Below are 27,729 nucleotides of genomic sequence, written 5' to 3' on the forward strand. Positions count from 1 at the left end.
GTATTGACACAAACTCCATGTTCTAATAAAAAGGAAATAGTGAGACTTTTCTACATCACTGTTATTCAAAGAATTCCCCAAGCTAATATTCAAGCAAAATTTGACCCTGCAGTTATCCTTCCCTTTGCCCTCTAAGCTAATGTACACTCCTAAAGGAAAGAATTTTTCATAGCATAGCTAATATTACTCAATATCGAGTAGATTGGATCTATCAAACTTCACTCTACTATATTTTTTCCCACTAGTTTCTATTTTTGATATTTACAGAAATAGGATGCTTACAGTAATGAAAGTCATCTCAACTTTTGCACAACTTTATTCTCACCCTAGTCTCAAAAGCCAAGAGACCTACATGATGAGAAACTACTTGTGATAGATGCAAGACCTAACAATTCCAAGCCAAAAAGCTTCGAGAGCCTTGGTATGGCCTTCTACAGATTAATTATAAATTAACTTAGTAAGTTATGAATATGTATGAAAATAAATCAAGAAAATCAAATAACAGGTCAGTGACAAGTATTCTATTTGTTTTTACAAGATGCCACTGGTATTTCATTTTATTTCTCCTGTTCAGCAGAACTCTTGCTAGGAAAAAGACATCACAAATTGAACACAGGAAACATACGCAAGTCAGAATTTGCTAATTGTGACAAATTAGAGATGCTTAAGTATTTTCATCCTTAAATGAGAGATCTCTACCAAAAAAGCTGGAGCTGCAGAAATGTGCGTGCCTGAAATAACCAGCAGCTTCAGTGCACACCTCAACTGCAGACTGCATTCTGACACAGGCAACAAAGAATGTGGCTAAACAGACCTTTAGCAACATGAGGGATTCCTGCTAATAAGTGCATATGCTATTCTTAACCTCACAGTGATGTGACTATCATATCCATGCTGCTGCTCACATCACCACAATAACAAAAAATAATGTTTTGGATATCCCTATTTGAATAGGCAAGATCCATCTTATGATAGCATCTCTTCAGTTTCTGGGAAGCAAAAATCCCTCTCATTTGGCAGACCAGGAAGACTTACTACCTTGAATTTATTATCTTAACTTATTCGAATCATTTTGAGTAAAAAGTGACTAATTTTTTTTTTTTTTTTTTTTAACTAGCCAGAAGCTTCTTTCTTCCTCCGGGAAGAACAAACATGTTTCACTTAGAGCCAGTCTCAGCTGCTCATAACTCTTCCTAACAACCTCAACACAGAGTTGTTATTTCTGGGAGTCACATGGCATGTGGGAAGATTCTGGTTTTCTTCCAATTCCACTCAAGTTAAACTCTACCCAAGAAAACTGCCAAAATGAGGTACCAGTTGCAATACATTGTGTGCATTTTTAAACTTATTTCCACAATAAGATCCACATTCCCTAAGTCTTGGGCAGTAAAAATTGGAGGAAATTTAGTACCATAGAGTAACCCATTTAAGTGAACTATCAAAATAATGGAGTTACTGAGTAATTGCACTTACTGAGCCCTCTCCTCATCTTCTTCTTATGATAGAAGCAAGAATACTTAAATTATGCAGAAATGAAAACCAAAATGAATAATTATCCTGAAGTGGACTGCTTTTGTGTTAGTAAATAACCTCCTTCACATTTCTGTCCATTTGCCTCTGTAGAGAAAACATTTTCAGAAGAAAAATATCAACTGATTCATCAGGCAAATCATGTATTATTTTAACTTCTGGAAACACTGCTGGTCCCTGCTTTTCCTGAAAATCTGTGAAAGGTTAACAATGCTAGTATGTTGTCTAATGCATCTGTGCACAGTTCCTAGTGGGTTTCTGGGCAAACAGGATGTCAAAGGTAAGCAAGTTCTGAGGATGAATGGCTTCGGGAACCCCAAGCTGAATGTACTTGTAAGTTCTACTCAGCTTGGAATCTAAATCTGAATTACGTTTTCAAGTAAGTCTTACCTCAAATGCAACCCCTATTATATTTGTGAAAGTAAAAATAATACTTCAGTGTACCGAATACAATTTCCTTCAGAGCTTTTCAAAGTGTTTTACACTCCCTTTCTCTCCTTAGTTAAAACAACAGAAATATTAGAAACTTCATTAGTCATCCAGATTTTGCTGACAGCTTAGCAACCGGTCCCTTTGATCCTTCTGGAGATTCACTCATCACAACTACAAGATTAACTATAACTCCTTATTATCTTCAGGTAAACATTCATTAAGACCCCCCCAACCATGAGCTGATTAACATCAAAATAAATATAACTGTAGTCCATACTACATTAACTGTGACAGCTTCAGTAGTTCTCAGCTACACCCAACACCAGCATTTGGTCCAGTCTACAAGCAGCATCAGCCCCTTTGGAGAACAGTGTTCCATAAAAATAAAGATATACCATGTGAATTTTAAGCTCTGAAGGTATCTTAACCTTCTAGCTTTATATAGGATAACACCTCTCATAAACTCTGGGAACTGAGTAGCATACTCCACTCTCTTAACTGAAAAGTTGTATCAATAGATCAGTTTCAAGAACAGCCGTTATCAAAAGCATCTCATTAATGTCCATCACCACCTTCCCCGGAGACCATAGATTTAAAATTGTATGTAGTTAATTCTGGGAAATAGCAGATTAATGAACAAAGCAAACTTGGCAATTTTTTCAAAACAAAACAAAGAGCACCAAATTTGATTCCACCTTCTCTTAGGCTTGCTGCGCAAGCATGCACTTGCATGTAACTTAAGTTACTCTGTAACACTCCACCCAGCGTACACACAAAACCCAAGTCTAACCTAAAATAAGCTCATCTTACTCTTCAATTAAAAGAGCTTCAACTAAAACTGCAGAGCTTTGTAGGTCACTAGAAAGTTTGCGGTCTGGTAGCTACTCACATTGAAACAGTTCTTTCCCACCAAAAGAAGAATGGATACCTACATATTCTCCCTAATGAAAAGGCAAGAAAAGCTGATATCCCGAGTACAAATATTGTTCTACTTAGAGCAACCAGCTCAGCAAATACAGATAAGAAAAGTTTATTATCAGTAGAGTTTCAAACAAACCCATAACTAACAGTACTGATAAGATTCTAGCAGACACCTAGAACAGATATGAAAATAACAAGGCAACAAACCCAGAGTGAACCTTTACATCTTTTCCTTGCCTACAAACTCTTCTCAACACTATCAAACAACACAGCTCATGGTTCTTGGTAATTTCCAGTATAAGATCTGAGCACTAAATTACGAGCAACATTATACATGAATATATGCTATGCACTACTTTTGAAAACAGGACTGTATTTATGTCATTTGGACAGCTTTTATTTAACTAACTTGTTTCATTCCCTCAAGGGAATGAATGTACATCTAGAGACAGGAGGACAGAGCCATGTGACAGCCACACCCCTGCAGGAAGATGAGAGGTCACATAATCACACTCTGCAGAGTGCAGCAGGGTCAGGCTCAGATGTCCCCCCTGCCACTCCTTAAAGCATCTCTTTGCAATCAATAGCTCTTAGATAGAATTTTGCCCCACATCTTCAAATATTTTTCATTTCGGTCTGATGCTCAAAATGCAAAGATTTCTACCATGTATTTCTCTGTTTTCATCAATTTATAAGTGAAATTTAAAATAACTGTTGGCCTGAAAAATAGAACTAGGGTTTAAACATGGGAAAACTTCAAATAGATTTCACTGCTTTCATTTCAATAAAAAATGACTTGGTGTTTGATATGCTCAAATCAGCACCCTCTAATTCAAATGCTGCTGTTAAAAAATAAAACAATAATAAAAATATAAAAGCCACATTTAGCAAGGTCTGGGTTTTTTTTTTTTGTCCTAAATCAAATAAACCCAAATTCAGGGCCTCCCAAGATAACATGTTGATTCAAAACACTGAAATAGGTCTTATGAAGATATGAGCGATATTTACACCAGCAACACAGAGATCAGTTACTGATGTAATGGGCTGAATGGGTTGAAGGAAACTGTGCTCTCCTCCCTGCTCACAAATAACCAGTGAGCTGTTAACACACAGCATCAAGTAAAAATATTTTCTTAATCTGTTTCATTAACTGTCCACCTCAGGAACAAACACAATACAAACTGAGGGAACGTGCAATATTAGAATATACCAGAATACCCCTGCCACAGGGAAAATTTTGCAACAGACTGCAAAAAATGAAAAAAAAATACCAACTACGGTTTCAAACAAACACAAACAAACAAAAAAACCAGCTCCAGAACAGAATGAGACAAGAAGCAAGAGAAGCTGTACAGACAAGTCCAAGAGTGCAGCCAAAGCTTCTTCATACAAGTAAAAAGTCTGTCCTACCACTGGTCATGGAGAAGGGGAAAAAATTCCTAACCAATCCCTGTCATAATTTTTTAGTCACCCGAACTTAAAACACTCCATACATATATGCAATTTATCTGTACTTTTGTCTTAGACAATAATTTTAGAAGGCTGTAGCCCGAGACTGACACAGTACAATCTCATTATCTCTGCTCTTTTCATTTCAGTTCCTAAACCAAACTTAGCTACTGACTGCCAACAGTGCATACATGCAAGATAAAACACCTACTTGAATATTTTCAATATTCTAGTTACTTCAGACTTAGCAGTAACTTACTCAGGGTATGAATAAAGACACACCTTGGGCACGCATCAAACACTCATTCTTAAGCCTTTTTTGCTGCCCTTCTTAATTTCTGTCTGGTGACGCTAATGATACTGGTTGAGATGCTTAAGTCATAAATCCGACTGCAGCACCACTAGCATGTTGACCTCTACGTGATATTAAAAAACATCTTCTGACCTCGAGGTGCACTCTCTCCAGCTGTATCCGAGACTTCAGTCAAAATAAAAACCTGCACAGTATGAATACTATTTGGCATATGGGCTGAGCAATGAAAATACCCCGTCAGTTGTGGATTGTGTTTGTCACCTAGGGGCACCCTCCTGGACCCCAAATGATGATGTAAGGTGGATTGCAAAGAGCATTAGTGCTCCTTTCTCATGTTTTGCTAAAAGCTGGTATCTTCTCTGTAGTGCGGCTTGGTGGTGGTATTTTTGTCTTCGCTCTTGACCGAATTACTACAAATGGTAATTACACAGATTTATGCCACTAAGCTGCTCAAACTACGACTAGTGTATGAAACAACGGCATACTCAGATGCAACTATGGAACAAACCATTCCAGTAACACCTCATCTGCTCTCCTTAGATTCGTCTTATTTTAGAGCTGCCTTCAACCTAGAGAAAGCTAAAATCCTTGACTGCCTTAGAAGTTTATTCAGATTCATGACCATGATTTGGTGAGGTGCTATCCTGCTAGAAAAGTCCTAGCAGTTCAATTGGACTTGCATGCTAAGGAGGTAAATGAGATCCCAACTGACCATTATAAAACAAATACTAACTTTTACATAACTTTCAAGTTGTTTTTCCCTGACTCCAATTACAGAGTAAGAAGAGTGAAGATTTTCCTCTCCATCGGTCTATCTATTTTTCATAAAGATATTTGAGACATTTATTACATTTTGAAAAACTTATACACAAAGGAAAACAACAATTATTTATTTGATGTTGATCTACATTTACGGAGAAAAAGTTCACATGACAAAATAGCATTACAGAATTCTGAGTTCATGACTTACAGTATACATCTCAGTTTCCTTTACAATATCAGAACATTCTCAAGACTGAAATGAAGATTGACTTTCCTTGGCATGCTCATTTTTAAAGAGGTTTTGCACAATTCACTCTGGTTTCATTTCAGCTTTTTATGATTAATAAACATAAAAGCCTTGAAACGTGGCCAGGAAGACCAACAGATAATACACGATCCCATTAGGAGGCACTTTACCCAGAAATACATAGGAAACCTGCTCTGTGATAGAAGCCAAAGTTTGCAAAGTACTTTCCCAGAGTCCATTTAGACTTAAAAATAGATAAGCAGTATTATGATACAGCAGTCACATGTGGTACATTTGATCTATTTTGAGCTAAAATTAATAAGCACTTCAAGAACGTGAAGTAAATTGATATACTAATTGCCATAAAAATAAGGTATAGCTTTCTCTGTGAAACAGACTTGCCAGTTCAAATGCATGATTGGCGAAAAATGAAGATACATATTATTCTAAGGTACAAGAAATGTTACAACCAATCTCCAATAATTATAAAAGGACACTTTGTGTATTTCCATATGCCTAAATCTTCAGAAAAGCTAACTGTTTAATAAATACTTGCAGTTAGTTGCCAATTTTCAGATGAAAGGTGCTTAATAGGGCCAACTAATCTTTAAAATGTAAGATTTTTCCTAGAAGACGTACTTTCCCCACCAACAATCCAGAAATGGTTAAAAGCAGCAGGACTGCTAAGCCTGATTGCATTGCCTCTGCCTTGTTTTTCTGGAACATCGCGACTGAGAAGTAAGGATTTAGACAATCACATGATTCCCAAGTTTAACAGCCCAGATTTTCAGTACATCAAGCCTACGTAGGAAGATCAACAAATACTGTGGTTTGACCTCAGTTAAGAGCCAAACTGTATCTGCAAACACTTTTCATACTGCAGTGCCACCGCTGGACACATTTCTGTTATTCTTACAAAACACAGAAGGGTTTGCTTTCAATGGAGATTTTAAGAGTACTTCTGAGTTCAACAAAAGAACATTCTAATGTTTTTGGTGAGCAAAAGCTTACCACTAGAATCTACTTTCTTCTCACAAACCTACATTTTCCTTGAGGTTGTAGCTATACAAACCCATGTCAGGTCTGCCAAATTTTTAGTACCTTTCTTCAACTTGAGCACTCAAGCTACGAACTTTGCCATGGGAAAAGGTTCCCTGTGACATCCTAGCTTCATTGTACATTCAATAAACAATAAGCAGAAATTCAGTCACCTTTGGATATAGTCAACTAATCAACTATCAACTTAGTTGTCAAATTGACAAATACACGCAACTGACAAGCAAAAGAAAGGATAAATTATGCTTATTTTAGTATCCTCTGCCTCTTTTACGCATTCATTATAACAGATAAAATAATGGATTCCTTTTTCTACAGATCATACCTCATGCAGTACAGCGTACTGAGCTGCTTTGGCAATTGTCCAGGATTATGCAGTGAAGGAAATTTTTCTGTAGGAAAGTGGAAAGACAGACAGCTCTAGGTAGCTCAGGATATTGATGATGAAGGCTAGCTACTGAATGCTGCCCTTGTGAAGCCAAAGCCCTCTCCGCTCGATGGCAAGCTCCTTAGACCATGTTATTTTCAGCTGCATGTACTGCTGCTTTTCTATCCCCAATACGCTGACCAAAGAATATTTGGGTGTCTGATCCACAACGAAGAATGAGTGATTGCAATTGCCACGTAAAGCTATATAAACAGCACACAAATGTTTCAGAGAATTTCATGTAGTACACGCCCTGAGAAATTAGGGCTCCCTAAATAAAGGGAAATATATATCCGTGCCTCAGTCCCGTTAGTAAAACAGAAATTTTTTAATGAGATAGTGTACAGGTACTGTAAAAAAATAAATATTTCTACAGCATCTATATACTGAAACGATTTCTGTAAAAAGCTCACAAGGTGAAGAATAATGTGCAGTAAATAAGGCAGAAATACATACATGTATGGAAAGTGATAAGGAAAAAAATAAAACTTGTTCAATGAGTACTACTTAATCTCTTATGCGCCAAAATTAGCAAAACCCTTTGGAGGGATGAGGTTTTGAGAGAAGAAATATGGGATATGGTAATTTTTTCCTCTTATAATACATATATGCAAGGGAGTTGAAATGCAGTTCATCCGGGTAATTTTAATTCTGCATTTCCTGTCCTTCTAAAATTGATTTTGCAACATCAGCATTTTTTCCTCATTTTTATTACAGAAACTTAAAGATTTTAGAAAAGAAACCTAAGAGCCAACTATCACTTTGTGGCATCATATAGATTAATCAGAAGATCCCTCCTTTGAACCCGTTACGTTGGCTGTGAAGGAAAGTGTCTCTCGAAATGACAGTTTTAGACTTTTTCTACATGGAGGAACTCACTGACTTGCTTCATCCACACTTCCATGTCAGATGCCATTCTGTCAGACTGCCCCTCTGCTGCCATCTGTCACACAGCAACAACAACAACAAAAAATGGTATATTGGTGGGAAGGCTCAACTTCTACTGCTGTACCACCACCATCTGCCTCTGATTTCATGGGCCAACATAATAAAATCGGAGGCATCACTTTCAGAGCAGCCCTTGTAAAATGAAGTTGTAGCACATCAGCTTGGGAACTTCTCAATATCAAAATAGTTAATATGTCAAGGCTACTTAAACATTGTGCTTTATAATACAATAGATCAAATTGGTGCAATATTGCACTGAGAATTATTTTCTTGCTCCATTGTGGGATTATAACTGTAAAAACGTAAGCAAGGAGGAAACAATGATTTTATTTTATACTCTGTGTTCTAGGGCTATGCTACGGTAACATACCAGATCAAGTATCTTTCACATAAAACTTAAAACAGAAAATCATTTAGGATTTATACAATAATAATGAAAATGCTTCAATCTGAACAAAAACATCACGGAGACACAAAATTTATCTGGTTCAAACAGAACGAAATGGAAAGATAGCTTTAGGGAAAAAGGCACCAAAAAAAGATGTCTGTGCATACGCTAAACAGATTTAGAAGTCCAAGAAGAACCACGTGAAGAACACATAGGAATAAGAGAAACAAGCTCAATCCCTTACCGAATAATGTTTATTCATCCTCACCATGATAATGCTTATTTTAAATTGCCCAGACAAGGAATCCTCTGATTGTCAGCGGAGCTCTAAGAGTACAAAATTGCTCTTCAGTTTACAGCCACAGCCTAACAGTTTAAGCTGACTCTTTATGACCCACAAAGGTTTGACAGAACTGGAAGAAATAAACCAGAATTTATTTTAGAAGCCTTTCAATTTATATAGGAATTGTAAACTTTCTGAGCAGCAAGAAGGCACCAACTTGGCTACATAAATGACGCAGTGTGTACCTGGTGATGTGTAATCAGACCCTCGGAAGCCACTTCTATACAGACAGCAAATATTGGTATTGGTGATGATAGGAAACCCATGCAGCAACTGAAATCTCATGCTTTCACTTGTTGGGTGAAACAGTTTGCCCAGCCACAACTGAGGCCACCTGGCTGTGGGTGTGCTTCTCGTTCTGCTCTCGGAACTCACCCCGCCAGGTGCGGGTACATTCCTCCAGCCCTACAGCTCTGCCCAATGCCTGTGCTTGGATTTGAAACACTCCTTTCACTGGTTTGAGTTTTGGTGTGAGAGGAGTTTTTGCTTTTAAGTACAAGAAAAGGAAAGTTTCATTTCCATCCTTCGGTTTCATTAAAAGTGTGCCCAACTCATAATATCACAATCACAGAATCATAGAATGGCCTGGGTTGAAAAGGACCTCAAAGATCATCGAGTCTCAACCCCCCTGCTGAGTGCAGGGTCACCAGCCACTAGACCAGGCTGCCCAGAGCCACATCCAGCCTTGCCTTGAATGCCTCCAGGGATGGAGCATCCACAACCTCCCTGGGCAACCTGTTCCAGTGCGTCACCACCCTCTGAGTGAAAAACTTCCTCCTAACATCCAACTTAAATCTCCCCTGTCTCAGTTTAAAATCATTCCCCCTTGTCCTATCGCTATCCACCCTCGTAAACAATTGTTCCCCTTCCTGTTTATACACTCCCTTCAAGTATTAGAAGGCCACTACGAGAGCTCCCTGCAGCCTTCTCTTCTCCGAACTAAACAAGCCCAGTTCCCTCAACTTTTCCTCATAGGAGAGGTGCTCCAGCCCGATGACCATCTTAGTGGCCCTCCTCTGAATTCACTCCAACAGCTCCACATCTTTCTTGTGCTGGGGGCCCCAGGCCTGGACGCAGTACTCCAGATGGGTCCTCACAAGAGCCGAGTAGAGGGGGACAATCACCTCCCTCTCCCTGCTGGCCACTCCTCTTTTAATGCAGCCCAGAACATAGTTGGCCTTCCGGGCTGCCAGCGCACACTGCTGGCTCATGTCCAGCTGCTAAACGGAATAGCAAGAAGGGGCAGCAAAAGAAACCTATCTCCTAAGGGTGCGAATCATTCAACCACTTAATTTCAGAGGACACAAGATAAAACAGAAAGAGACACAGTGTACAAACACCTGTTTTCAAGAAAGGCACAGCTCCAATTCAACACATTCTCTTCTAGAGAAAATAATAATAATGCTTGTGACTAAAACCTCTTAAAGGAAAGAACAGAAAATATTCTTCTAATGAAGATGATATCCACATTTTTTATATTGCTACACATACAAAAACAGAAACACTGAATTAAGACAAGCTCCCTTGGTACTCACAAACTAATTAAACCATTTTTAAAAAATAGTGTGTTTAAGTGAATAAAACAAATATGTGATATGGAAACATATTTTAATATCTTCCATGGAAACATCCTTATTTTGGTCACTTTGGTTTAAAAAAAAAAGGTAAATTCTAAGATGTCACTAGAATAACAGGCTGCTACATCCACGACTCTGCAAAAAAGGAGGGTAATCTCTGATTTCTTATAATATCTCATACAACTACATAAAATATTAATGTTACAAGCTGTAACTATTAAATATTATGTAGCTCACAAAAGCAATGCCTCCTACTTATTTCCATGGAAACTACACTAGATACAAAGAGCACAAAAACATTATTTAACAGAGCGCATTCTCAGCTACAAGACACTATTTTTCAGCACATACACCATGATTAACTGTGCATTTTTGTCATCAATGAAGAACCTGCACGTCACTCTCATAACAATCTGCACCAGCAGAGGTGACCACTGTCACTGCCACTACTGATGAAACACCCACCCACTGCCTCACTGTGCTCACATCCACCATTTGGTGTCCATAAACATTCAGCAAGTGGCGATGAATGTCAATGGGTGCCATTTTTTCCACATGGAGGAATTCAGTGAGACCCCTTTGCTTCCTACTCACTTCCATGTCAGACTCTATTCTGTCAGACTGCCCCTCTGCTGCCATCTGTCACATGGCAACAACATGCAATGGGGGTCCTGGTGGGAGCACTCAGCCTCTACTCCCATCCCACCAAGACCTGACTGACATCATGGGCCAACCTAATAAAATAGGAGGCACTACTTTGGGACTTGTGCTTCCTCACTGATCCAAGGCCATCGCACCTTAACTCATGCTCCAAGAACATGACCAGACAGGAAATCCCCCTATCTGTGCTTACATCAAGAGCTGCTGAATAAAAATCAGCATTGCATTATTTTCTGTTATTACATCAAAGGGCAGAGTATGTTCTCTCATGAAAGATTAAATTGCAGGTGTTGCTAACATCTGTTTCACTTCGGAAGGCTCCTGCTTCCTTCCGTATTTTGACAGAGGTTATCTGAATTGTATTTAATTGTCTGCTGCAGCAACAACAACTTTGCAGTGCCCTTTGATAGGAGATGATTCTTGAACCACAAACAGAGACAGTACTCATGTTTTATAGCTGTCTGCTCTTACTGGCGTGGTTTTGTGGTCTAAACACAGCTTAATTGTCACAGCATCAGACAAGCCAGAACTTGGATAGCTGCTATATGAAGTTTCAAAATAATGTGCTTAGAATTAGACAGTGTTGCTATTAAAAAGTCCTGCCCAACAGTCCTTCTGAAGGACTTCGTCAGTAGTGATGGTACTTAAGAAGGGACAACAAAATTAAAATAGCTATGAAAGATGACCTACAAGCAGATATAAATCCGGTGCTTCATATTTTTACAACTTAAGCAAGCAAATATGTAGTCATAATAGTATCCTAATATTTACAGCTTCTTTTTACTCAAGTATGTATTAAGTGAATTCCATCTGTGTATAACTGAAGGAAAATCTGTTAACAAGTGGAAGAGATTTTACTTCATGACTTTCAGGTTGGAGAATGTCTTGCATATTCCTTCTTCCGTACTTACTACTACTTTGATTCTCAGAAAACTGCCACTACTGTACCTTACGTGTATAACGCTGAGCATATCCCATCTCCTGCAGCTACAGCACACATTTTCCCCAAACCCACTAGATGTCACTTCCTCACAATTAAACGTGCATCCAACAAGAAATAAAAACTTTCCCTCTTCAGTTCATTCAAGCAACAACACATCATTTGAGAGAAATTCAGACTCTGTCATGACTGATCTCTATTCTCTCATCTCACAACTTGCAATCAGCTTCTATAAATCACTCAGGTGCTGCACAAGTAACAAGCAGAATCTCGGGATCAGACTTTGCTTCTCAGCTTCTCTGAACCATGCCTGAAGGGCCGTATGAGAATGGCATGTATTTAAGCACTTTCCATACTGAGCAGTGACTGCTCTCCTGGTTTCCCAGCCCCTGCATTTTGGGCTAGTCCTCTCACCTTGCAGACTGGCAGTGGAACAAACAAGTTTGTATGTATTAGCGGAAATGAATGAGTCAATTTAGTTGGTGGAGAAAATTACCATGTTCTGAATGTAAAAGTAGCCAACCAGTACTTTCTGTTTGTTGTTTTCATGCAAAGAAAGGCAGAAGTACCTCAGGTTATCTTTTGAAAGAAAGAGCAGACTTCATTTTTGCTTTAAGTGAAAGCAAACAAAAAACAACACTGCAGAACATCAGTATCTTTGCCATTAAGTGGAAAATTCACCTCAACTGCTGAAAAAGCAAATGCAAGAGATTCTTAACTTTCTCGTCAAAGATTATATTAAATTCACAATGCTTATACCTCCAGTCCTACTGTGTCACTAATGCTAGTTTCAGCATCAGGCTCTTCCATGTCCCTTTACATGCACATTGTACACAACACAGATCTGCATGTCTCTTCTCTTCTTCCTCTCACTCCCTACTCAAACGTTGTATCTAAAATGACTGTCTAAATATTACTCATCTTCCAGTTTGATTTGTCCTAAAAAAAATACTTGAGCACACTCCAGAATGATTAAAAATATGAAGAGGAAAGCTGGTTATCCCTTTGCTAACTTGATCAAAATAGACTGCTCTGGTGATGACAAGAACAATCACATTCAACAGAACTAAGTGCCATTTTAATCACAGTAGAAACCAAAAAATGGGACAACTTTTGGTGACTCACTTGTTTCTCCTCTTCTACACCTCACCCTTCCACTCACGTCAGTACAATGCAAGGTGGGCCTGTATTTTAAAATAAGTCCCTGAAATTAACGGGTTAAATAGGAAAGCTAGGGGAGGAAGCAAAGGTGTAACCCAGATGACTTCAGCGACTTCTGAGCAGTCCTCAGAACGGCTATTTCAGCAAGCTTCAGAGTGGAGCAGAACAGCAGGAGTAATCAGTGCAGGAATTTTTCAAGACAGCTTTACAGCCAAGGAAAATTGGTCATGTAATTACTTTGTAAGCAGCATGTTGAAGAAAACTTCATAATCAAGGGTCTGAAACCTCAAGGTGGAGGCCATACAAACATGCTGGGTTTTTTTTTTTTGTTGTTTATTTTTTGAAACGTCATCATACTGGCAAAACTCGGGATCTACTCTGAAAACACAACTCTTGCTCAGCAGAAACTAAAGCTGTTCCAAAGGCCTTCTGCAAAAGCATTTTAAGCAAAACCAATAAATAATTGTGGCTATAACTGATTTAGAAATTGAACTAAATCATCATATGATATTGTCCTAAGGTTGAAAAGTACAACAGTTTCTCAGCCCAATTATGTTCTATATTTCCACTGTAAGCTACTTGGCAAATGCTTTTCTTTAATAAATGGTGTTTCAAACACCTGTTAAAACCAAATGAAAACTCTCTTCTGAAGGAAACAAGTTTATAACAGCAGTTCAGTGTCTGAAAATAGCAAACTTCTAAAGAGACACTACACCTTAAAGAAATTCCAAGTAGCACCGATAATTATCAGGATAAAAGATAAGACCAGAAGTACCACTCTGGCACTGCAAACAACGGATTCCTTCAGTGCAACGGAAACCTGCCTGATGTCAGTTTAAAGGAAAACTGCCCAGGACTGTTAGGAACACAGGCAAATGCATAAAAGAAGCTTAGGAATGCGGACAAATAAGGGACTCAACGAGTATCAAAGGAAAATGCTAAAGATAGCTGAAACTATACAACATTACAAGTATACCTTCCTTCTGTGGCAGAGATAAATAAGCATAGTGCCTTTGTGTATTTGGCATGAAAACATTCAATAAAGTGACTGCCAACCTGGGGTACTGTACCTGTACTCCCACCTGGAGTCCTCTGTCCAGTTGTAGACCCCCTCAGCACAAGAGAGACTTGGCCATACTGGGAAGAGTCCAGCAGAGGGCCACCACGACAGTCAAGGGACTGGAGCAGCTCTCCTGTGAGAGCCAGGACTGTTCAGCCAGGAGGAAGGAAAGCTCAGGAGGGAACTCATCAATGTATGTAGTAAATACCTGAAAGGAGGCTCCAGAGAGGATCAAGCCAGGCTCTTCTAAGTGATATCCAGTGTTGGCCAGAGGCAATGGGCACGAACTGGAACACAGGAGGTCCCCTCTGACTATCAGGAAGTGCTTCTGTGCTGTGTAGGTGCCAGAGCACTGGCACAAGTTGTCCAGAAAGGCTGTGGAGTCTCCTCCCTGGAGATGTTCACAAAGTGCATGGACATGGGCCTGGGCATCCTGCTCAGAGTGGCCCTGCTTAAGCAGGAGTTGGACATGATCGCCTTCAGAGGTCCTTTCCAACCTCAGCCATCCTGTGATTCTGTGAAGGTGCCCTGACTTGCAAAGCTATCTCTACACAACAGGCAAACTTCTGATTACAAACCCAGCAGCAGATTCAGCTGTCCCTGCAATACACACATACTTTCCCACACAATTTAAAAGCCTCATGTCTTCTAGTCAATTCACCTTCAAACCGCATCTTGTAAAATTCCACTATGCTCTCATACCTCACTTTCTCACCTTTTGCTCTGCCCAGACAGCAGGAGACAGGATCTCTTACCATCAGAGAGGCAAGATGACAGGTGGACAGCTTGTATTCCAAGTTAAATCCAAACCTAGCCAGGAAAAATACTCTGGATATCTTCATAATTCCATTTATAAGTGTCCTGAGAATTCTGTTCCTTCAAGAATAAAGGGAAGAGCACATGTGTCACAGCCTTGTTGAAACAAAGCAGCAACCCTTCTCCTCCAGCTTCTCTAAAACCTCTTGCTAAGATTCTCTTACCTATATTCTTCTTTACATTTATACATTCTTCCTCTGTGGCTCTATCTGATGCAGGATTTCCTCAACTTCATGGGCTCTGACCCAGAAGGAAGAAGCATCACTGAGTGACCCGACACCCATGGGATCTGTTTCTATTTCCTCAGGAGGAGCACCACTGGCCAGTGTACATCAGCTCTTCACATGGACAAGCCCACGCTCTGCTTAGTGCTCCCTTTGCCTCCCTATTCTTACATTTCTTGACCCACACTTTTCCTCTTACCAGCTGTCATCTTGCAGTTCATCTGGTTTCTTTCCATTCTCTTTTCTCTTAGTTACCCCCTCTCAAAGAGGGCTCTAATGTTTTAGTAGGGATAAAGTGGTATCTGGACCTACAGGAAAAAGCCAGTAGAAACAGTCTCGAAGTGGCTGCTTAAGAAAAGCAAGAATGGTGAGCACGACACTTCTCATTTCCTATGGCACACAAAATTGTACATATCATGCCCTCCCTCAGTTGTTTCTATTCTAGATCGACGAACTGTCATAGGCAAAACTTCAAACATTTTTGCTGTTCTTCTGCGAACTTATTCCCAGGCATTCAGCTTGGATCCAACATGTCTGATACAATTCACTGAATCAATGGGATCAAACGTTACTTAGCAATGGAAGTGGAGAAAAAGTATGTGGACACATTCACACAAAATTCAAGAATGTTCTAGAGCAGAGTTGATAATTTAAAAAAAAAGTAAGTTAATATGAAAATAAATAAATCTGTATTTGAATACTAAATGTGCAATAATTATGTAGGTAGAATCAGAAGAGTAATTATTTGGCAAAAAGTGTGTAATAACAGGCAAAGACAGAAACTAAACTCTCCTCGAGTATCAGCACAGCCTGTGTGTGTGTAAAAGTGAAGTTAACTTCAATTTTGTGTTGGTTTTGCTTTTAATCCTTACTCCAAGAGGAAATTCAAAGAAAAAAACATCTGCTAATTTGTAACAGAACCATAAGACACCCCAAGAACCATTAAAAAGCACCACATACGCTAAACTTTCCAGTTAATCCCACATCACACTAAGCTGTTGTAGACTTGAGCTAACTGCAAAACAAGTAAGTTTTGCAATTCCATATTCACACAGGCCATTCAGTTGTCCAGCACTTTATTTCACTCTGAAGCTCAGTTCCCATAAACAAGTACCATTACAATGTAGGCTTTTCACAATTGCAGAGAAATCAGCTCGACCACATGCACTGCAGCAGTCTAATTCTTTAGGACCATGCAACATAATCACTAAGTGGAGCCCCAGCACTGGGACCTGCAGAGTGTGCTCACTTGTCCCTTCAGCGAGAGCCCCTCCTGACACCGGTTTTAATAGGGACCAAACCTACAACTGGAGGCTCTAGTGTAAACAAAATGGACAATACAAAGTATTTCCATTGGCTGGCGGGGAACTACATCTCCATTCATTGTAACGGCACTGCTTATTAGGAAATATCACAATCTTCCAAATCAGCATGGCATGAATTTAGCTACATAACATTTTCTCTCTCTCTCTCACCACATACCCTGTTTTTAAATGAGAAATCCTGATTAAAAACTCCACGCACCATATTAATTCATCTATGGATCAGTTAATGATAGAACACTTGAATACAGGTAATTTGCATTAAAAACTTTATCTTAATAATAGACTTTCGTGCAATGAAGTCACATTTTTCCCTGTTAAAAGTAAGGGTAGATTATCATGTGCTTAACAATCAGAATTTAAATATACAATAAACCTGGCACTGTTATCCTCTGTAAGACAAACAAAGCATTTCAAACTGCCTAATATCATGTTAATCAAAACTAACCTTAATTAGTATTGCAGTGTACCTGCTGATTTGTCTGAGTACATACACCCTTAATTATGTCACTTCATATGAGGGAAGAGCAGGTACAGGCCAATTAACGATCTTTTATATCTTTAAAATCTTTTTTTTTTTTTTTTTTTTTTGGTGTGTGTGTGTGCCAGAAGCACAGCCTCCTTTGTTTTAATTTCTGGAATCACATCACAGCTGTGGGTTTACACATCAGCACTAACAGCAAGTGCTGGAGGTTAACAAGGACTCATTTGCTGGAAGCAGGTTAAATTGAATGAAATAAACAAAAGTTCCTCATATCCTCTGTTTAAATATTACTTTATTTTAACAAACAGACACAAGGTAAAAATATGCAGATGGATAACAAAATAACACCTTTATATATCACCCAGATTAGACCCATTAGATTATCACCGTCAAGGAGGAATTCCTAGGTTTCTCCTTTTAACATCACAGGTAAGAGACTTTACTGTTTCAATTTATCTGTCAAGAAGATACTGTCTCCATGTAGCAGTCAGTGCAAGGCAACAGTAATTCCCTACCATTCCTACGAAGTGAACTTGGCTGCTCTCTATCAGTGAAAGTCTGATGAGTATTTTGAGCCACGTCATGGAAAAGGCTTTTATTTTCCTCAGAGTCTGGAGACCCAGTCATCTCTAACAAGTAGAGCATATTTATATAACCCGATGGTTCTCTGAAAGACTTTCTAAACCCTTCAAAACTATGGATATACCATTGTACAGAAACATGCTGAGAACAGTTTCAGTCTGGTCTCACCTTATAAACATCGTGGCTCACTTTTGTTTAAAAAGGAAAAACAAAAACAAAGTGCTTCCAAAGCTTCATTACATTTTAAAACAGTGTGCAATACATACAGAGAGCCCTCATGCTCTGAGTGACTACATACATGTACACACGGATGCATATCTAGGAACATACACCAGAACTCATTACACTACAAGCTACAAAGACCTCTATGATTATAGTTGAAGCTCTTATTAGGGTCCAGCAGAAAATAGTTTAATGAATGAGCAGATGAATGAATGAAACAAAAAACTTCGGTAAGCTTCTTGGTTTGAACATCAAATGGGCAAAAAGAGAACTGAATTAAATTTTAAAAGTTCAACAGACTAAAATACTGTTTTCTTAAAGCTCTGCATGATGTGCAGAGATGGAAAGAAGCAAAGCTTTACTATATCTTCTCAACCCTTATAACTCTAAATGCTTGAATAAATGAAGTCCAACTGCTAGGTGCTAGCACCTCTCACTAAGAGCTGAACTGTGAGACTTAAAGTAATTCATATGAACGCAAGCAGACTGAAAGGAGTAATGGAGTAATCATTTTTCCAAGAAGTTAGCAGGGTGAGGTCTTAGGAGACTGTTGAGTTAATTTAAGAGCCCAGCGCTAAGAAAAGAACGTCCTTTTTCTTGCCACCTCACCATTTCATTGCCAGCAGCGTTTTCGGTACTTCCTCTGAATGTCTGTTGCCATCTAACACCTCAGCAAACTCATTTGGCTTGCAAAATAATTGTAGATAACCCAAAGGGATAAAAGCCACGGTTTTTTTGGCTGTGTAACACAGCTAAACAACGGATTGGAAAAACACTAGAATTGTGACAAGCAAACGGACTAGGAATAAAAACATACTTTCCACCAGTGTGAGCCACCAGATGGGCTCAGCTGTTTCATGAAACCCTACCCTCAGTGGATGTTGTTCTGTTGTGACGCTGAAGAAACAGCGAACAGGATGCCAAACAACAGGCTCAGTACAGTCCTGAGGTTTGTCATCCACTTGCACTGATCCTTAACACAACAGGCAGAGCTAGCTTAGTACCTTCCTTTTAGTTCCTATGGAGCAACATACACACACACCCCCAGATTGCTCTGCTCTGATTCTCTTGTTACACAGACTGCTTGTCTCACTTTTATCTTGTATTTCCTGCCTGTCTGTGTTGACCTCACTGTCCAAATCAGACCACGTGTATTTTGAAAATAAATTGTCTATTTTGTGTTTGGGCAAACAAAGCAGGACCCTGATTCACAGACAGCCCTCCTGAACACTGGGACAATGCAAATAAATAAAATTACACACAGGAGCACACGCCTTTCCAAATCGTATCAGGAAAGAAAGATGGACAGAAAGACAGACAGAAAGACAAAACACAAAAGAAGGTGAATGTATCTTCAGTTCACAGTTCCTACGACAACACATTTCTCACTTCACTTACCTGCTGACATCTCTGCTGCCACTCTGTCCTCTGCCCCATTCCCCAGGCAGCATCCCTGGCTCAGGGTGTGAGGACGAGGCCTGTGGCACCACAGCTCTCCAGCAGCTGCAGCAGGTTGTGCAGCCCCTGCTTCGTGCCCGCTCTCCCCTCTGTGCCGCCTCTCGCTGTACTAGCGCAGTGCTGGTGTGGCTTCAGCGCTGGATCAGGCAGCTGAGCCAGGTTAACCAAAGCCCTTCTGCTTTCCTTTTTTTTGCAGGGTTATTTTTAACCTAGATCAATCTCAAATTCAGTTCGCCTTGTTGTCTCATAAATAGTGTTCCAGCACACTTGAGGGCATAGAAGCAGAAAAGCAGCAGCAAGGGACAGAAAAGCAGAACTGCAATCAAAAGGCGTGCTTATGAAATAACACCTTCCACCTGTAATAAAGGCACAGATTGCGAGTAACACTGCGGAGCAGATTCCTTCCCAAGTTCCAGCCCAAAGTTTCACAAGTTTGTAAGAAAAATCCCCACAAACTCAAAGTTCCAAACACTGAAATCACTGCAAGCTTAAATAACCAGAAACACTGATTAAACAATAAACTATGCTTGGATCTGACCTGGACCCACCTGCTGGGCAGCACAGGCATCAGCCTTTATTACACTAACTACAGAAAGGCTTCTGGGCAAACAAGCCCTTCACGATAGTTACAGCGAAGATGCAGGCGAAACACACCACATCTGACAGTCATCCAAAGAGCCCTTTCCACAGCTCTGTCCAAAGGAGAGATGTGACAGTTACGGAAGAGCTGAACTAACTGGAAAAGAATCCCAGACAACCTCACATGCAGTGGGGCACACACCCGACAGCACCAGAGGAGCCATGAAACTGAAAGTCCAGCGCTGTGTTCTTATGGTTTTCCTACATATTGCTCTATGCACCTTTTGCTCTCTATACCAATGAGGCAGTTAATTTTTGCAGCACAGACACAGCCTTAATTACACTAGGGAACAGTGTAATGTAGTTAACTTTTGAAGAACAGACATAGCCTTACTTACACCAGGAAACAACGCAGTTCTTCCCCAAAATAAGACAACTCTGAGGATTTTTCAAGATATTTCACCAAATCTTTCATTTCTATGAATGTGGATATATCATTAAATGAATGAATGCTAAAGAAATGTAGTAGCAGCAAGTAATTTAAAATATTCTGTTGAAAAGCGTAAAGACAACAGCTAAATACATACACTGATTTATCACTGGGAGTCCTTCCGACCTTCTGTTGTGTCCCTAGGAGGCAATCAGTTACTGAATAGCCTTCCTCTTTGTATGTATGAGCTTTGAATAAGCATTTTGTTTTTAATTAAAGAAGAATTTTAAAATAATAATGTGCATCTTTAGGCACATTGTTATCAGTATTACTGTTATTGCGTGGGTCTTACACATTGGTAATTCCACCCAATGAATTCTTAGATATTAGTTCAACAGGTTATAACTATCTCTGATATTCTGATGATGAGATCCCATATTCCTGAAGCCTAACGATCAATGGTGAAACAATACAAGTCCAAAAGGATAAGAAAAGCTTTAAAAACAATGTTTAGTAACGCTATCCATAGAATCCTACTACAATATATGCATTTTAATTGCCCCTTTATACAATAACTACTATAGCTGATGTTCTAAAATAGGCAAACAAGGCTCCCAAAGCTGTCTCAAAAGCAGAGAGCGTAACACAGTGGGCTAAAGAAAGAAAGACAACAGCTGATGAACAAAACTACAGTCAAACTAAGAACTCTGAATTTAGGATCTCTGGAGAAGTGACGAGGAATCAGCAAGCCTGCAATAGCAATGGCCATGCAGCTTTTCACCTCTAGTTTACTGATTTTAAACCAATCAAGGTCAGCAGTGACAGAGCTTTGCCTCATACGGCCTTTACGTGAAATGAGCTTGCGCTCTCCTTTAGTTCTCAGTGAGTAAATACAGCAGTGACCCAGCACTGAACAAACATGAAAAATTAGGACAAAATGCAGTTAAGATCTACTGGCAAAGGAGAATTAAGAAGGCTTCATATTCCCTTCTAGCATGTTCAAAGGAACACTACTTACAGAATAATTATAAGAGTTAAAAAGGGAAGAACTGACTATAATAAGAACTCTGTCAGAATGAAGATACAGTAGTGGGAGCACTTTGAGGAGGAGGAGTGAATGAACATAAGTCTCACATGCAGAGTAGACAGCCACATCACACACGTAGTACGTGGCTACTTAAAGACCACAGAAGGTAAAGCTACTAACATTAGATTAATAAAATCCTCATGCACTGGAAGCTGCAGATCTGGCTAGCATGGAAGAACAAACGCGTATGGGTTTGTGTTCTGAAAATCACGTATAGTTTTAATTGAAATGCATATTTTAAGAGCAATTTACTATGACATATTGCTACAGAAAAACAAGTGGCAAGGACCATCAGAAGCCTGCCTAATGCAGTTCAGAAGCCAAAACCGTGCAGCTTCCAGAGCTGTTGAAAGAAGGGAAAGTGTATAAACCTTCAGTCAGCAAAGAGTCTGTTCCGATTACTTGGCTTCCAATCCACTTAAGTGATCAAAAACTAAAACAGTATCAACACTGATCACTCTTCAACAACAACAAAATACTTCCCAGGTGAGGATGATAAGAGTGATCGCCATTAGTTTCTAAACAAATTCCCTGTTGTCATGCATTATATCACCTTAGGCATCAAAAGGACACGTAAGTCATAGCCATGCATAAAAATATCTATGCTTTTGATGAACTCGACAATTTGCAGGGCTGACATTCATTCCTATTTAGAAAATCATCCTAGTATAGTTAAAATATTTTTGTTTTATATAAAATCAATAACAATCTTTAAAAGGATCCAATTAGTGGATTAAAGAATACTCCGTGACCTTTTTTAAATCCAGAGATGTGTTGTGGCTATGTTTCTATTGCAATACTGTAATAAATGACTCCAAGATAATGAATCTTATTATAGCCAACATCTTCCTACATTAATTGCAACAAGTTAAGGTAAAATTCGCAATGACTTTTTTTTTAAATGCAATCTACCATATGTTGACTTTTGTTTTTTAACTCATGGCTTGCAAAGGAGTAAATCTCAGCTACTGTAAATTGAGCAGCTGAAAAAAACTATCCCGAAGCAGAACAATGAAATGAGTAATTCAGTGAACATTAGGATCACAGACCAAACTTACAGAAACTTTTAAGATGACTGACAACCATGTCTCTTTTATTGTTCTTAAAAAAACCCTCAAAATCCATAGGCTGTTGTGCCCTGTGGAGATGCAGGAAACCCAACAAACCCACTTAAAGCAGGTACAGAGGGAGAGCCTCATGACTGTATTTAGAACAGGATCACTTCCAACTTTGGTTCTTCAAATCAAACTCTACTACATATTAGGAGAGCCTGGAAAGAAGGGCATAGGAAAAAAAAAAATCCAAGAGACTACAATAAGACATTCCACCCTCTCCATACACATACGTACATCTTGCCCTCTGTCCATGTAGGCTCAATTTGAGTTTTGGGAGCTACGCTTAAGAAAGCTGACCAGCACTCAGATCTCCTTCACCTTCTGCCTAGAAATGCTCTGAAATGTTTGCTTCATTCCACTATTGGTGTTTCAGGCAGCCTGCATAAAGTAACAAGTACTGAGGGTATTTAAAAACATGCAGAAAGCTCAAACAACCAAGAACATCAGGGCCACAGGTTAGCAGCATTTTGTTGCTCTGAAAACAGATAGGGAAAGAGGTCTCAAATTACACTTGATGAACAAGTAAGTGTAGTTATCAGGGGAAGTCGCGTTACCCCGCATTGTTCTCTGTGGGAACTTAGCGTGCCCTTGATCCGCACAATGCCATAAGTTCTCCGTGTGAATCAAGGGCAGAACATCACTAATACCATTCACACCCAGATATTTTCCCGTCACAACTTCAAACTTTAAGTGTCCTGAATTTCGGAATGTGTGCTATTAAGGACACTTAACAGGAAAATATGACTGTCCTGTCAGTGTGAATGGGCATTAGAAATATCACAGCTCCTTCACACTTCACATTTCTCTAATTTTCATGTGTCATACATTGTATGAATGAATTACACATCAGCTTCCGCTGACAGTAAACCAAATGTTGCTTCTAGTGATTTATGCTGTGTATAATATTCATATACTATTGATCCTCCTAGTAAATGAATCCTGGTCTTTTCCAGCAGAATGTCAGTGACTATCAACATCCTCTCCCAGTTACAGGAGCTGTATCATCACAGAGCCCCCGGCTGCTCAATGCACCCAGTATCAGAACACCTGAGCTGCGCGTTGCAGGCAGCATCGTGTTGTCAAAGATTGGCTCTTTTTCAAAGGGAGAAAGAGGAGTTCTGAAGACAACTATCTCTGCAGCCTCAAATCCCTGTGTTTGGTAATTTGAGAAAAGAATTCATTAAAATGAAAGGAAGTATTCTCCGTGGTGTAATGTTATTTCCCTGCAAAGATGGCAACGCAGCTCCTGTTAAGCATAAATTGCAATGCTCTGTCATCATCTGAGGCACTTGAAGCAATCTATCCTCTCTTCCCCTCTCAATATTCACAGGTAGGCTAACACACTTCCTGAGAGAAATGCCTGCATGCAGCTAAACAGCAACAGCACCAGTGCTCAAATAAGCGTAAAATATTTGGATTGTGAAATCCGTAGCAACAACAAGTGAGAAGCACAGGGAGAACCACAGCAGGACTGGGGCAGCCACCTGGGGACCCCAGCGCTGAGGGGTGAATGTAGCCGGTGTGGGCAGGCGTTGACCTGGGAACAGGGTCACCCAGCTCTACCCTGGCCCTCGGTACCAACTGCATACACCACAGTAAATAAACTGCAAAAAATAACTCAGAATAACCCAGACATTTAGACTTCTCTCCCTTTACAATGTCCGCGGCATTTCTAGTAACAAAGGGTATTGTTGTAGAGAGCACTGCGCTTGCACAACGGGCAACTCTTACATCTTGACTCTTATCCATAATTAAATGCATTCAAACTTTTCAACTGGAAAAGCAGCCAGTGAGACCACTTCCAGAAAATAGAGCCCGTTATTTTTTCTCAACCACGGAGCAGCCTTTTACAGATGACGCCGAGATACTCGGACAGCAGAAGAGAACCAAAGCAGCACGTTTCCGGCGAGCTCCCACCGGCGCTTTTGTCCTCCGCGCACGGCGGCCGAGCAGAGCCGCGGCCGAGCCGCTCCCGCCGCCCGCTGACCTACATTCCCGGCGGCGGCCCGCAGCCTGCCCGGCGCGGCGAGGCTCAGGGCCGGGACTGCGCTGACACCTGCCCGCGGGGCTCCTCCTCCGGCGGGAACGGCGCGCGCGGAGCCGCGGTGACAGACACCTGCCGGGGACGGCCGCCGGAGCTGACCCGCTTACTGCCTGCGACGGTAAGCCCCGGGGAGGAAAGGAGGGAGGCGGCGGGGCGGGCCGGGCCCAGCAGGCCGGCGGCGGCGGGGCCTGCGCGGGGCGGTGCGGGGGGCTCGGCGCTAGGCCGCGGGGCCTGCGGCGGCGCGGGGCGGTGCGGTGCGGGGCGGTGCGCCGGGCCCGGCCCGCGGCCCCTCCTCGGGGAGCGGAGCCAGGCAACGGGCGGGGGGGGTGGCAGCGGTGGCTCCCCCTCACTCACCGCTCTCGATCTCGTTGCCCTTCTTGGCGGTGGCGGCGTTCCCCATGGCCGAGGCGGGGCGGCGCGGGGCGGGCGGGATGCGGAGCGGCGGGCGGGGGCAGGGCTCGTGAGGAGGCGCGGCGCGGCCCGCGGGCGCGGCGGCGGCTGAGCTGCCCGGGCCCGCGCTGGGTCTCTGTGTCTCCGGCCGCCGCGGAGGAGGAGGCGAGCGCTCTGCCCCCCTCCCCCACCCCGACACACGGCGGAAATGACGGCCGGGGCGGCGCCTCCGCCGTGCTACGCCGCCCGCCGGGCGGCCGGGGGCGCGCGGGACGCCGCCGTCCGTGGCCTCCGCCCCCGCCCCGCGGCACTGCGCCGCACCGGAGCCGGGCTGAGGGAGCGGGGCCCCGGCGGCTGCCCCCGCCCGCTGAGCGCCTCCGCCCGGGGCCGCCCCCCATCAGCTTCTGCGGCAGAGGTGCGAACTAGCGTCTGGAGGCCCGCGGGGCCCGGCCCGGTCGGCGGCCGCTGCGACGCGGTGCGGGAGTGCTGCCCGGGGCCGCCCCGCCTGCGGGGGCCGCGCCGCGCCCAAGGTGACCCCGCGGGCCGGGTGCGCTCGGGGCCCGAGGCCGCTCCCCGCCTCCTCCCCCGGGCAGCATCCTTGCTCCGCGCGCACCCCTCCGCACCGCGGGCGGGGGCCCCGCCGGCGCTCACAGCCCTGCGGCTGGCCCGGGGAGCTGCTGTCTGCTCATGGCGGTATTTACACGGCTCTCCCAAAACAGTTAGAAAGGAAGAGAGTTGCCAGGAATTTTTTTTTTTTTTTTCCGTCTTGCTGCCACTCATGACATAAATAGCTGCAGCAACGCCTTTTCAAATGGTATTGTGACTTCGAAGTTGATGATAGTTTTTGAAATATATATATTTATCACGTGACATGTTTGGGGTATTTTAGCTGTGCAAGGAAACACTTATCAAAAAGAAAGGCTCTTCTTGTGTCTTAACGAGGTGAGAATGGAGAGCAGTAGCAGTAATCCTGTGGGTCACAGACCATCTCTGTCAGAGCCGTGTACAGGATGCTCATCCTCTGGCAGCGTCCTTTGCCCAAGGCCGCAGAGACCATTCTGGTGGCAGCACCCCATCTCCAACCCTTCACAGGGTCTGTCAGAATTCCCCCTTCACCTCCAGGGATGCCTACCTGGGCGGCATGCACCATCAAAGCAAATTTCCCTCTCTCTTTATAAGATGAGGTTTTATGCACACAAGAACATGCACTTAAACGAGATACCTCTGGGAAAGTTCAGATCTCCTGAGCCTCTGCAGCGAAGTACACCACATATGCCGAGGAGACAGATGCAGCCCTCGTGCAGATCTACCTTGACAGAGTACCAGCTACTGGGATTGTCTGACTGCATGTTTCTGGGAACACCTGCCTGAATTAATGTGATGTTTGAACATTGTTATTCTACCAACGAACCCTTCCATTAGGGAATTTTCTCCTATATTTTCACCTTTTCTCTTTCATTGTCCTGGCTTGTGTGACATTGCTTTCTTCCGACACGTGTCTATGCTTTTATGATTATTGAAGCTAGGCCTTTATAGGTTTGGAGATCAGAAATAAGATATAAACATAGTGGGGAAGCAACCTGCAAACTGGGGGGGGGAGGGGGGCGCAATAAGTTTTTCCTCATATCCAACCTAAACTTCCCCAGTTCTTCTGAATCAGGAGAATTTAAGCTTGGAGAAAGAAAAGAGTACGTTTCCCATTGACCATCATGATCACTCAGACAGCAGAAAAAAAAAAAAAAAGCAGAAGAAACATGAGGCACTGTAACACTGAGATAAATATCTTAAGATACTGTCCCAGATAGGTAAAGATGTTACTCTGCTTTTAAATATTTTCCCCACTCCAGCCACCATCATTTTCATTTTGGCTGGATCGAATCTGAGTCAGCTGATTTTCATCCAGGTGCTGACAGGCATTTTGATATCCTTGAGAAGACAGCAGCTGCATCACTAACAAATGAGATCTGCTGCAGCACCCGTAGCATATTCTTGGCATTAGAGCTCATCCCTTCACTGGCAAATTATGCTGCGTAGGCTCTGTATGTAAAGATCCGCCAAGGTCTGATGATTATTACTGCCCTTTAGGAATTGCTGGACAAGGGCCTGCTGGTCGTTGCACATATTCCAGCAAAATCTTGTATGTGCACATGTAACATGCGTGTATATGTGCTGCAATGTATTATGCTAGTTCTCAAATAAGAACGTTTTGTGCTTATTTGCCCTGTGCTTTTGCATTTGCATAAATGTTTGTACCCAAGCACTCTTATAATCTGAAACATGACGTATATAGCGTAAGTCAACAGTGCTGTGAAGCATTAAATGAACTGCTTTCACAATCACAGCATTAAGTGTCTAAATGAAGATAACAGATATGAGTACTCAGAGCTGGACATTCACATTCTCATTCACACTACATATACACCTTATATTAACAGGTTAATACTCATGAATTAACTGCAGAACCTGTGTTGTAGTATATTATATGTATTTCTTTATATATATTATTAGCATCCAGAGCATCACATCTAATTCTAGCCCTCAGCCCTAATTCTCAGTCTTCCTTAACTAATCCTTTGCTGCGGAAGTGCCTCATGTCACTGCTCACAGAAAAGTAATCTTTGTTTTATGTTTCTTCCAATGCAATTTGTTAAACAATCAAGTTATGCTAATATGAAAAATGCTCTCTTTGTATGTGTTAGAATATTTCAGTAGTGGTGCAACCTAAAAATTTTAAATTTCATTTGTTTTGCTGATCTAAGATT

At 41.5% G+C, this 27,729-nt stretch overlaps 2 protein-coding genes across 4 annotated transcripts in view; one reads left to right on the forward strand and one right to left on the reverse strand.

The window, feature by feature from the left end:
* PRKACB (protein kinase cAMP-activated catalytic subunit beta) overlaps positions 1 to 25,180 on the reverse strand; it is a 67,515-nt gene extending 42,335 nt beyond the window's left edge. For both annotated transcript variants that reach the window (XM_021405646.1, XM_021405645.1), the window contains exon 1: positions 24,932 to 25,180. In XM_021405646.1, coding sequence (XP_021261321.1) covers positions 24,932 to 24,977 — 46 coding nt within the window. In that variant the 5' untranslated portion in view covers positions 24,978 to 25,180. The remainder of the gene's footprint in view (positions 1 to 24,931) is intronic.
* Positions 24,567 to 27,729, forward strand: part of TTLL7 (tubulin tyrosine ligase like 7) — an 81,455-nt gene continuing 78,292 nt past the window's right edge. For both annotated transcript variants that reach the window (XM_021405638.1, XM_021405641.1), the window contains exon 1: positions 24,567 to 24,695. The gene's annotated coding sequence lies outside the window, so the exon portion shown is untranslated. The remainder of the gene's footprint in view (positions 24,696 to 27,729) is intronic.

The sequence above is a fragment of the Numida meleagris genome, chromosome 7 (assembly GCF_002078875.1).
Source record: "Numida meleagris isolate 19003 breed g44 Domestic line chromosome 7, NumMel1.0, whole genome shotgun sequence".
Classification (NCBI taxonomy): domain Eukaryota; kingdom Metazoa; phylum Chordata; class Aves; order Galliformes; family Numididae; genus Numida; species Numida meleagris.